We start from the raw sequence: 11,667 nt of genomic DNA, 5'->3' as shown, positions 1-11,667 counted from the left end.
TTTAAATTAAAACCGAACAAAAATGATTTTTTACAATTTTGTTGTATTTAATACTTTGTATTTTTTTGGTAGGTGAAAACTACAGAACTGTAAAGAAACCCCTTACGTCTAAATATTTGACAATATTCAGACCCATTTACACCGATAAAAGAAGTTCCCTATTCAGTGGTGGATTAGATTAGTATTAAAATTGATTATTACGCAGTTTTCATCTACGCAATACTTTTTCACGCCCCTGAAATATTTTAATAAATTAGAATAAAAATATTGAACTGTGTAAATACAGAAATCATATTTTTAACAGTGAGTTAGTTTGCAACTATACAAAAGGTCAATAATGCTATCAACCACCAGGAAGTGGAATAAGTTTTCATGGTAAAACAACACAAACATGAATAAGTATGTGCTGTAATTTAAGTGAAAGAACTCAAATATCATTGCAGAACAGGAATGACCCCATTAACAACATGACAAGGTTCACACAGACTATAAAAGTCCCCCCAGAGAGAGTTTATTCTAATCTCAAGTTTCAAGTCCTCTTTTAATGAAGAACAAGAGATGTACACAATGTTGCAATGACTGTATTGTTTACAGAAATTTGCAGGAATCCGGCTTTTACTTGCTAAACAATAGTGACTGAAAAGCATAAAAATAGTTATCAATTCTTACATCATGACTTCTCAACCACTGCCTTTACTTCATCATAAACTGTTAGTTACTAAAACAACAAGAAAAGTGTTCATGTACACAAACATACACCTATCTAAATCTACACATCCTGCTTTTGGTTAACTACATCAACTTAAATGCTACGCTTCTTCGAAGTATGTCATATACAGATTTCATCACATGAAAGATTCGTCTCAGGGTTAGAGGAAGTTCAATGGCAAGAACCTGCCCCTTCAGACAGAGTATAAAGGTGTTTGCTGGAATAACAACAAAGGCACAAGTGACTACAAAAATCATTCACTGCACGCAGTTGCCGTGTATCAGTAAGGTGCTCTTCCCATTGGGTCAAGAACAGGAGTAGGCTACACAGTTTTCAGTCGTGATTCTGGCTACAGAAAAACTAACAAAAAGATTTCCAGCTGGATTTGAAATCACCATAATTGATTCTGGTCACCAATTATGGAACAAAAGAGGTCTAGAGAAGCCAAAGAGTGGAAAAGTTCATACATAAAACACAGACAAAGTCCCACAAGAATCTAATGAGAGCAGGAGGACGAGGAGAACATCTAATGTCCTCCAACACCACGGCGTCAATACAGGTTTAAAAACAGGCAAAGACCCAATTGAAATGCTTGGAGTTTTGTTTTGGCAACACTGATATGTTGTTGACACACCGGTAAAAAAAACACCTGGCACAGATTTCGAGAGTGTTCAGCAGTCCGTAGCGCTCGTGGGCACAGCTAGCGGTTGTTCTTCATAGCGTCCTTGGCCGCCAAAATCAGAGGAGTTAGACTCGAGAGAGGCTTGGCCAACTTCAGGAAGGGATGCTGAAGACGACAGCAGGATTGATCAATGAACAAGTTCAACCAAGTCACGCTTAATTCCTTAATTGCTAGAATCTGTTGCTAACTAACTGGTTTACCTGCAAAAGCTCTTTGCTTCCACCCCTCTTCTCCACGTCCATCTCCAGACAGCGACCCAGGAAGTCTCGGAAGATAGGTGACAACTTTTCAGGACTTTGCAACTCTGGAGTCCCATTGGTGGCAATCAGGTAGAGCGCCTGAGCAGCAAAGTGTTCGGAACTTTAGTTTCTGTAGTTGTCACATTGCTAATTTCTTGAAGAAGCAATGATACCAACGTACCCTGAGTGGATTCTCGTTGAGGTACGGTGGTTCTCCTTCCACCATCTCAATAGCCATGATGCCCAAGGACCAGATGTCGACTTTGGGTCCGTAGGCTTTGCGTGTCACGACTTCTGGAGCCATCCAATATGGCGTTCCCACCATTGTGCTCCTTTTATTCTGTTCGGGAGTGATCTGAGCACAGAATCCAAAGTCCGCTGCGGAGTAGGAGATGAAAAAATGGTTTAGAGACATTGCCTGGTTTGTTTTCTTTCATTGATGACTTAAATGTAACTTATGTACCTCAGTCGCGTTAGATGCCATTTTTAACACCAATGACAATCAGGATGTGAGCACTATAGAACAGTGCATTATATGATTGTGTAATTTGGTGTTGGATCAAGTAAATGACAAATGCCAAAATACATAACTCTAAAACAATTCCAGTAAACTCTTAAAAACTAGACTGAAACAAAATATTAAATAACCCAAGACCTCAAGGTGTAACCTCATTTTGTTTATTTAGACACTAAATATGGCATCTAGCCTGACTAAAGTAAATTATGGATCTTATTGTGGACTAGTTTGATTCACACTGCATGTTCAGGGTGCAAAACTTCAGAAGAAACGTTGGTATAATGAAAAGACATACAGCGTTGACTAAATGTTATCAGATTTCATCAAAATACTAATGAAATTTCTTCAAATGAGTGCTGCTGGGTGAAAACCAAACAATTTATTCACTTGAACGTCTATTGTTGGAACAGTTTACTTGCAGGTAGTCATCAAGTTTTAGCTACTAAGAGCTCAATTGTTCAGAACGATCTTTAAAACCAAACCAAACATGAAATTAACTAATTAAGCGAGAACGTACTCAGCTTGACAGAACCGTCCATTCCCAGAAGCACATTGTCACTCTTGATGTCTCGATGAATGACCTGATTAGCATGCAGAAACTCCAGTGCCTGCAAACACTGCGTGAGATAACAGACAAGAGGAAGTTCATTAGTTAAGCGACAGGGTTACTTCCTGTTAACGCATACAAGGCCTGACAGAGATCAATAGTGCATTTATTGTCAGGGTTTCCACCAAAAAAACCAAAGCGGGTAATTCAGTCTATGAGTTTGAAGGGAGGATGCTTTGACTTCAACGCACCTCTCGGCAAACAGCAGCGATCTGGGCCTCGTCCATGCATGTCTCGGTTACGACGTCTGTGAGAGAGCCACCAGCCAAGTACTCCATCACGACAAACAGCTCCTCACCAACCAGAAAACTGTAGCAGGGACAATTAACACTCATGAACCTTCATGGAATCATTAACTATGATTCCACCCAAATTTACAAATTTAAGTTAAGCTAAAAATGGAATACTGCATTGAAAATTTACAAACCTTCATTGTATCATTGACTAGTTTTCCAAAGTTACAAATTCAATTAATTTTATGAAGAAAAAAACTGATAAAACTTCCCAGAATCATTAGCTATGTTATGTTTTCAACCAGTTCTAAATTAAAGTTGTGTGTAAAAACTGGAAACTTGCTTAAAACATTTGCACAATTAACACTTCATGGCATAAATAGCTATGTTCCCATTGAATGTTACCAATTAAACAAAACAAAAATTATATTGCATACAAAACTTGCAATTAACACTCAAAACTTCATGGCACTATTAGCTGTGTATCAAACCAAAAATATGAATTTCATTTGTGCACAAATTTGAATATTGCATAAAACATGCACAATTAGCACTCTTGAACCTTCATGGCATCTTGTAGCGGTTTCCATTGAAGAATACAAATTTATCACAAACATATAATATTGCATTTGCAAAATTTACCATTTCCATTGAAATTTAGGAATTAAACTTGTGTGAGAAATTAGAATATTGCATAAAACGTTCACAAATAACAATCTCTAGTCCTCATGGCATCATCAGCTATTTCTCCAATCAAAGTTACGAATTTAAGTTGTGCGAAAAACTGTTATACTACATAAAACATATGTGCCATTAACAATATGAAACCTTCATGGCATCGTTAGCTAGTTTTACAACCAAAGTTACTAATTTAACGATAAAAACTTCTACATTTAAACCATGAGTAATCAATTACTTCTGAAACGAAAATTACAAAAGTTAAATTACGGATGAAACGATAATAAACGCTGTTGTGCTATCTTGCATTTGTTAATTTCAGAATAACTAAAACAACCTTCTAGATGGTGTGCAATGAGATTTGTTCACTGATTAGTCCAGTTATCCAATCACACATGCTGTTGAGCCAACGTCATGAAAGTTTGTTAGGCATTGAGAAATGTATTCCTTTAACACATTTACATCACAGTTTCTGCGCATGTCTTCCTGTCAGACAGTAAATATCCAAATATCCACTTCTAAAGTTTTACACAGACTTTAAGCTGTGCTATCCCGAAATTTGCTTAAAAATGCTAAGAGATATCTAATTATTAGTTTAAACTTGGAAAATCCCAATCTGGAAGTGAAGGCCAAGTTTACAAAAATATACCTGTCTAAGAAGTTGACAATGTTTGGATTCTTCAGCTCCTTCATGACGAGAATTTCATTGATGATGAGCTCTTTCTTGGGCTGCTTTTGCAGGTTGATCTGTTTGATGGCCACCTGAGAGACAGAAACTCGTTGAGATGACAAAACTGGGAAAAAGGAACATCAATGAATGCATTTCTCTCTCTTGCATTACTTCTTGTCCAGTAGCAACGTCGATGGCAGTGAACACTGTTCCCGAAGCTCTGTGGAAAGACACAATTATTGATCATCATCCATTAACAAAACAATAACATGTTGCAAAGAATCGCGGGACCTACCCTTGTCCGATCTTCTCGTATCGTGTATATTTCTTTTTTGGATCCCCAATACTGACTATAGTTCCTGTTGGAGAACAAATAGAGGACATGTGGTCTGAATCTCGCAAAGCAATGAAATTGAGCATAGAATTTGTACAGTGACGTACGGAGCTTGTCCATGATTTCCTCATCCGTCATCTTGCCCTTTTTGGGTCTCTGTCGGTCGCCGGCCTTTGAAGCGACCTCTGTGTCCGGAGACGTCACTGGAGGAGGGATGGGGTCGATGACAGAGGGTCGAGTATAAACCTGAAATAACAAGGGTCATCACACTTAACTGGGAGCTAGAGAAATTTAAATACATTTTTGATACTTGAAAATGTTATTTTTTTGTGTCAGATACTTTCGAAATCTAAAATTGTATTTCAGTTGTAAAAAAGGAAAATAAAAATATTTTAAAAAACTATACAAATTTTAAAAGAACAAATATTACATAAAAAGCCCAAAAAAAAACATTTTAATCAGTTTTTTATGCAATATCTACAAAAAAAACTACATAAAGAAAATACTAAAAAAAACAAAAAAAATTACAAATTAAAATGAAACCTATAGTATCTCAATACTACCAGATCAACACAAATTTTAAGTTCATTCTGGCATTTCCATCAAGTGGTTTTTGCATTTTTATACTTTATATAAAATCTATTAAAAATATATATTTATACAAATAGAGCATTATTTTGATTTTATATACCAAAATTCCCATACCAATAAACTTATTTTTTGTTTCAGCTACTTGTGAAGTCATTTAGTTTTAATAAAAAAAGGAAAAAAAATAAAATAAAAAAATTCTGGTGTTCTTGATGCAATATCCAAAAAAAAATAAAAACCTACAAATTTTTTTTTTTTTAATTAAAATGAAACCTCAATACTACCAGATCAACACAAATTTTAAGGCATCCTGGTATTTCCACCAAGGGTTTTTTGCATTTTTATACTTATAAAAACTCCTAAAATCTACAAAAATATTTCTACAAATAAATAGAGCATTTTATTTAACATTTCCATAACGCTATTGTTTAACTGAACAGACATGACATACAAAAGAAAACAATGTTTAAGGGGAAAAAACTACATTACTAAATTCTTGAAAATAAACTGAAATCCAATGCTAAATGAACAGTGTAAATAACCACATATCTGGAGTTTATTTATATACAGTCTACTTGTAAAGTGTAGTCTATAATGTACATAAACACTATGTTTAAAGTGTCTTTTACGCTCTTAGTGTGTTCTGGCCGAGGTGCGACAACAGGCGGCGGCGTCTCCTCATCGTCTTCATCTTCATCGTCATCCACCGCTTTGACTGGAGACGAGGGCTCGGGGGACTTCTTCACAGGCTTGGGTTTAACGAAGGAAAGCAGGACAATCATTATTGATGCCAAAGCAGCATTAAATTTAGTTTTACTTATGCATTAACATTAATAAAGCTGAAATAAAAACTAATAAAGCCTATAGAAAAATAATTTAAAAACACAAATAATAAATGTGTTGTAAATAGTTTACAATAAAGTTTACTTTGCAAATGAGTCTAAAATAAAAATGCACAACAAAGTCACTTAAACTTAAGAAATTAAAGACTAATAAGGAGGAGGAGGAGTATCTCCGTGACGGTACAGTGAAGCAGACGCACCGATTGTTCACCCGAGGGAAAGCCGTCCTTCTCTACAGACAGACAGGAGGAGAGAAGCGGTCAGTATCAGGTGAACATGAGCGTAATCTAGTATATAACGAGTCGTCGGCAGACCTGAGGAGAAGCTGAGGTACTTCTGCCGGCCGTTCCCCGTGGAGTCGTAGAACTTGAGCACGTCCAGCACGGCCTGCGGGTTCTTCTTCTGCTCGGATTTGGTGATGTTGGAGGTCTGCAGTAAGCGCGCCCACTGCTCCGGCATCCCCTGAGACAAACACAAACCCCTGATCAAACACAACCGCCCACCCGTGATTCAGATATCAGAGCATGTGGCCCATGTCTGCAGAGATCATCACCAGGTTTGAGTTTCGCTTCATTTACCAGGTTTCAGCCATGCATCATTTCTGCTAGACATTACAATATTCGGTCAAAAAAACGTAAATTATCCATTGTGTCAGTTATAAATCCAGAATAAAAATCTTGCTTTAATTATTTCGTTCATTCATTTAATGTATCAGCTTCATTTACTTTTACACATATAATTATAATAATAAAAAAAATAGATTAAAAAGTTTATTTTTTGGCAACTTAATGAAAAACTATACAATTAAACTTTCTTACTACTATACATTCTTAATAACAACCAAATAAAATAATTCAGATTAATGTCTAATAAGACTTTAAATTTAAAAAAAGTAATTTTATATTGGATATATTTTAAATACGTATTGTTAAAAGTGTTAGTGCAATCTACAATTTAAAAAAATATATATTTACAATTTTATATTATTTATATATATATATATATATATATATATATATATATATATATATATATATATATATATATATATTTAAAAATCTTGCAACATTATAGTAACCATGATCTTAAATCATTCAGTTTGATATCCAATAAAAATAAAAACGTAAGTATTTCCTTAACCTAAAAGTATTTCCTATTAACATAAAAAGTAATAATATTATAAAAATGTGGTTTTATTTGGTTACATTGTTTCCAATATTCATTAGTAAAGTTCTCATAGCAATATAAGCTACAAAATATAAAATAAAACATCTCATTACATAACATTTCAATAGAAAATAGATAAACGTTTCATACGTCAAATTCAAACATTTTTTCACACTGAAACCAAACTATTTATTTAAATTGTTTTTATATTCTTTACATTATTGTAAATATTTACCGGCAAAGTGCAAATAACAGTACAAAAACAGGAAACGCCTTACAACAACAACAACTATTTAAAACCCCTCAGTTTAATAATTAAAATGCCTGAAAAATGTCAATTTTTTTTCTATATATATATATATATAGAGAGAGAGAGAGAGAGAGAGAGAGAGAAACAAATTGACATTTTTCTGGCTTTTTGAAAAAAAAAAATCATTTTTTTCAAAATGAATTTTGAAAAACAACAACAACAAAAAACTGAGTTCTCTGTTTTTGCTCATATATAAATATACATGTGTAAAATGACACATTATTTTTGCTATTCAGAGACGGATGGAGACAGATATGCCTAGCTTTACAGTAATGTAAGTAGATGGACAGATGAGCTGAATAATGTGAGTAAATGTCTGTTCAGTCTTACGGTGAACTCTCCGGTGACGGCGTCGAACCCCACGTGGATGGTGTGCTCGAAGTCTGACGGCGGAGAGATCTCGGGACGCTCTTTATCTCGGTCCTTCCTTCGGCCGCCTGTCACAAGACACACACACAATCTCTCACGGTCACGATCTTAACTGAGAGTCATCTGGACGCTTCACACTGGAGCCGGGTGTGAAACCAGCTGATGCATCTCCACACACACACACACACAACACCAACAGAGCTCTGCAGACCTCACACTTAACACTACTGATTTACACATCAGCTTTTTAGGTTCAAACGCTGATGGATTTGAGTGTAATGTAGGTGCATTTAAAGCATCTTTTTCAGTTTGATGAACTCAATCACATTTTCAGAAGTACAAATAAAATGTCAATTGGTGCAAAATAGTAACAACGTAGAAAATTTTAAATAATAAATAATAATAATGTATTAAAATAATGTATATAAAATATAAAAAATATCCTGCAACTAATATTTAATGTTTCGTTTATACGTTGTTTCAATATATATTTTTAGTTTAAATTCGTTTTAGTTTTTTTTGCATTTCTTAAAATGTTTTAGTTTCAATTTAAAAGTTAACAAATTTGTGCGTTTTACATTTTTATTATTTTTACTTATTAAATGTCTATATAGTTTTTATTTGTTGCTTAGTTTTTACTTTCAATAACATCTCATTTAATTATTTATAACAAGTAAACAAATTGAGAATTTAAACATTTATGTTTCAGCTAATATTTTTTTATTTCTAGTAATTAACACAATACAACCATCAGTGTTATTTTACTATGATTCTATCATTAATATTATATTAATAATTCATAAATGTCTTAATTATATTGTATTTCCATTTTGTCAAAGTTTCAGTAATTTGTTGTGTTTTTGTCATTTCTATTACTTTGTTATATACATCTTTTTTATTAGTTGTTGTTTTAATTTAATAGTTCACTTTAACCTAAAAAAAAGTCATTTTGGCAACTAACTGAATTTAAATACTTAAAAAAAATAAAACAACAAAAAGTGTTTATGTTCACTTATTTCAAGTAATAAAAATTATTTTTTAGCAGTTCTAATTTAGATTTACAACACTTTACATCAATAACGATTACTGAATGCTAACATTACTGATGATGACTATTTATATTGAATTTTTTGCCTCATAGTTCATTAAAGGTTCGTACTGTAAATATACTCAACTAATAAAAGTTTACGCGCACCTGTAATCTTTGAGAGAGAGACGAATCATACTGTGCTGCGAATCACGTTTGCTAGAATCCAAGAGGAAGAGACTGGTACTGCACCCAAACAAACTCCTACTAAAAGCCCATTTTTTAAGATATCAACTTCAAATCCGGAACACAACTTGTTTGGATTCATGGCTTTGATTTTCTATCAACTTTTGAGTTGTTTTATAACATATATAGTGCTGTCATACATTTAATCGCGATTAATCGTATGACAGCACTAAATAAAATACATATAGCACTATATAACAGCACTAAAATACAGCACTAATTTTATATAAAAATGTCCCATAAACTCAAAAATCTATAACTTTACTTTTTTGGTTTCAATTTTGTACAACCTTTTGAACTTCAACAACAATCTTCCAAAAATGAGACCGAGCGTCAAATGTCGCAGTTTTTGACTATTATTTAAATTGATGCACAAGAGTTAAGGGGAAAGTATTTATAGGATTTTTAAGAATCATCATGGAGAAAATAACGTCTGAATTTGTATTTCGATAGCTTTTGGATGAATTTTCCTGCCCTAGGGTACGCACCCTTCTCGGCTCCGGAGAAGATGGAGTAGATCTTGTTGCGCTTGCGCTCCTCGGGCACCGAGGGCAGGGGCTTGGAGCTGTGGTTAGCTGCCAGCGAGTCCTTGGCGCCGCTGAAGATGGTGCTGCTCATCCTGACGGGCGGAGCGGGCGGCTTGTCCTCCAGATCCCCATTATCACACATGGTCCCGCACGAGCAGAAAGAAAAGAGAGGAGGAGTGGGTGGAGGGGAACGTTTACAGGTGGAGATAAAGAAAAGGAGGAGTTAGAGCTGCAAGAGCAGAAGGGAAGCACAACGGAGAGATGAGCCACGCAGACGAACCAGCGGCATCAGCGACAAACACACAAACACATCACAAACACTGAAGACTGCAGTTATGCACAATATCATTATCCGCATTAACATTTATTTCAAGTAATTAAATTATATTAAATAATGTTTTTATTAATTTGTTTTTTAGTTATTTATTTTAGTTTAGTCACTGACTGATGATAAGTCTGTATATAAAACAAATAAAGAAATAAAAAAATAAAATAAAAAATTTGAAATTTCATAGTTGCTCATCTTTGAAAATAATAACACCATTAATATTAGTTTAAAAAATAGAAACTATATTGATATATTTTTTCCATTATTGCAATTTTAGATTTAATTAATGCGACAATAATAAAAAATATATATATTTTTTGCATAAAGATTTTTTTTTTTTTGAAAACACTTTTTTTTTTAATCAAACTAAACAACGCTTCATTATAATGGAAATAAAATGTGGGAAATTAAAAATACCAACAAAAATATTGCAGTTTAACTATTAGATCAGCATTAATGGGAACCTTTTAATTCATTATATTTTGAGGGGGAAATATTCAGATGATTTAACACACATCATTACTATTTTATGCGTTATTATCACAACAATAATGACAGAATATATAAATAATAATTGTCCTAAAAACAACAAAAACAAAAAAATTAAATTACCCAATGATTATAATAATAATAAATTCGTTTAATTTATCCAAAACATATGAACTAAAATCCCAACAGGCTTTTTAATTATCTTTTTTTTTCCCAGTTAGGTCCCATTGAGATCAAATAAATCTCTTCTTCCAGGGAGTCCTGGCTTCAGGATGGATCTCATCAGCACTAACGTTAGTTGATTAACGAGCGGTGTTTAATTGTTATATGTGCTGACCCGCTCCTGTTGTTGTAATCGATCTCTGTTCTGTGGCGCGAGCAGAAGCGACACACACTCAGAGAGAAACCCGAGCCCAACACAGACCGCACCGGACAGAAGCCCCAGCGCTCGCCTCGAGGCCCGTGGCCGCTCTCCGGCTCTCTCTCTCGGGGGAGGCGGCACGCGGGGGCTCGGGACGCGGCGGAGGATCTCGGGTTCTGTCGCGGCTCTCACCTGCGAAGCGGAGCGCAGACTTCAGTGAGCGGCGCTCCGGCGGGCCGCGGAGGAGCTGCTGTGTCCGGGAGGAGGCCTGAGGCGACGCGGAAGCCCCGTCGGAAGGTTTCTACGCCGTTATCTGCAGCGTATCACTGTAATTTCGGCAGTTTTTTGTGCTGGTTTGGGGAAGGGGAGGCGCCCAGCAGCGTCTCTTTCTGCCCTCGCCTGCAGCAAACAGCCAGAGACTGTTTCCGGTGCGACCGGATACTGAGGAAACGAGCGACAAAATAAAAGTCCGGCGATCGCATACATTATACATATTACTTATATTTTTTTATATTATAATTATTAATCGTATATTTGCTGATAAGAATATATATATATATATATATATATATATAAATAAATAAAATAAAAAATATATATATATATAAAATATATATCTCAAAATCTTGATGACACATAACAAGCATAATAACAATAAGAAAAACTGTCGTAAGATTAATATTTATTATTACTATTAATAATAATAAATTATAATTTGCATTAATATATTAAGGTGATTTTAGT

At 34.6% G+C, this 11,667-nt stretch overlaps 1 protein-coding gene across 2 annotated transcripts; it reads right to left on the bottom strand.

The window, feature by feature from the left end:
• Positions 1-471: 471 nt before the first annotated feature.
• LOC113075416 (serine/threonine-protein kinase PAK 2-like) lies at positions 472-11,343 on the bottom strand. 2 transcript variants are annotated; one of them, XM_026248136.1, is made up of 15 exons: positions 11,116-11,343; positions 9,707-9,863; positions 7,907-8,013; positions 6,414-6,561; positions 6,300-6,331; positions 5,887-6,006; positions 4,777-4,915; positions 4,631-4,694; positions 4,507-4,555; positions 4,315-4,427; positions 2,946-3,063; positions 2,665-2,764; positions 1,812-2,008; positions 1,592-1,729; positions 472-1,496 (listed from the first exon to the last, which is right to left on the bottom strand). In XM_026248136.1, exons 2-15 carry the CDS (start codon positions 9,834-9,836, stop codon positions 1,410-1,412), a joined length of 1,542 nt encoding a protein of 513 aa, XP_026103921.1. In that variant the 5' UTR covers positions 9,837-9,863; positions 11,116-11,343; the 3' UTR covers positions 472-1,409. The 2 variants fall into 2 exon arrangements, with proteins under 2 accessions (XP_026103921.1, XP_026103920.1); XM_026248135.1 differs by having other exon boundaries at positions 9,707-9,974; positions 11,116-11,342.
• Positions 11,344-11,667: the final 324 nt, after the last annotated feature.

The sequence above is a fragment of the Carassius auratus genome, unplaced genomic scaffold (assembly GCF_003368295.1).
Source record: "Carassius auratus strain Wakin unplaced genomic scaffold, ASM336829v1 scaf_tig00017056, whole genome shotgun sequence".
NCBI lineage: Eukaryota > Metazoa > Chordata > Actinopteri > Cypriniformes > Cyprinidae > Carassius > Carassius auratus.
This window is presented reverse-complemented; position numbering and strand designations above follow the sequence as displayed.

Excerpts from the sequence above, each read along its gene's own strand:
- LOC113075416 (XM_026248135.1), bottom strand. The coding sequence starts at position 9,887 with ATGTGTGATAATGGGGATCTGGAGGACAAGCCGCCCGCTCCGCCCGTC. Across the intron at positions 6,332-6,413 it reads GTACCTCAGCTTCTCCTCAG|AGAAGGACGGCTTTCCCTCG; the intron begins GTCTGCCGACGA and ends GTCTGTCTGTAG. Across the intron at positions 1,497-1,591 it reads GAAGCAAAGAGCTTTTGCAG|CATCCCTTCCTGAAGTTGGC; the intron begins GTAAACCAGTTA and ends TGTCGTCTTCAG.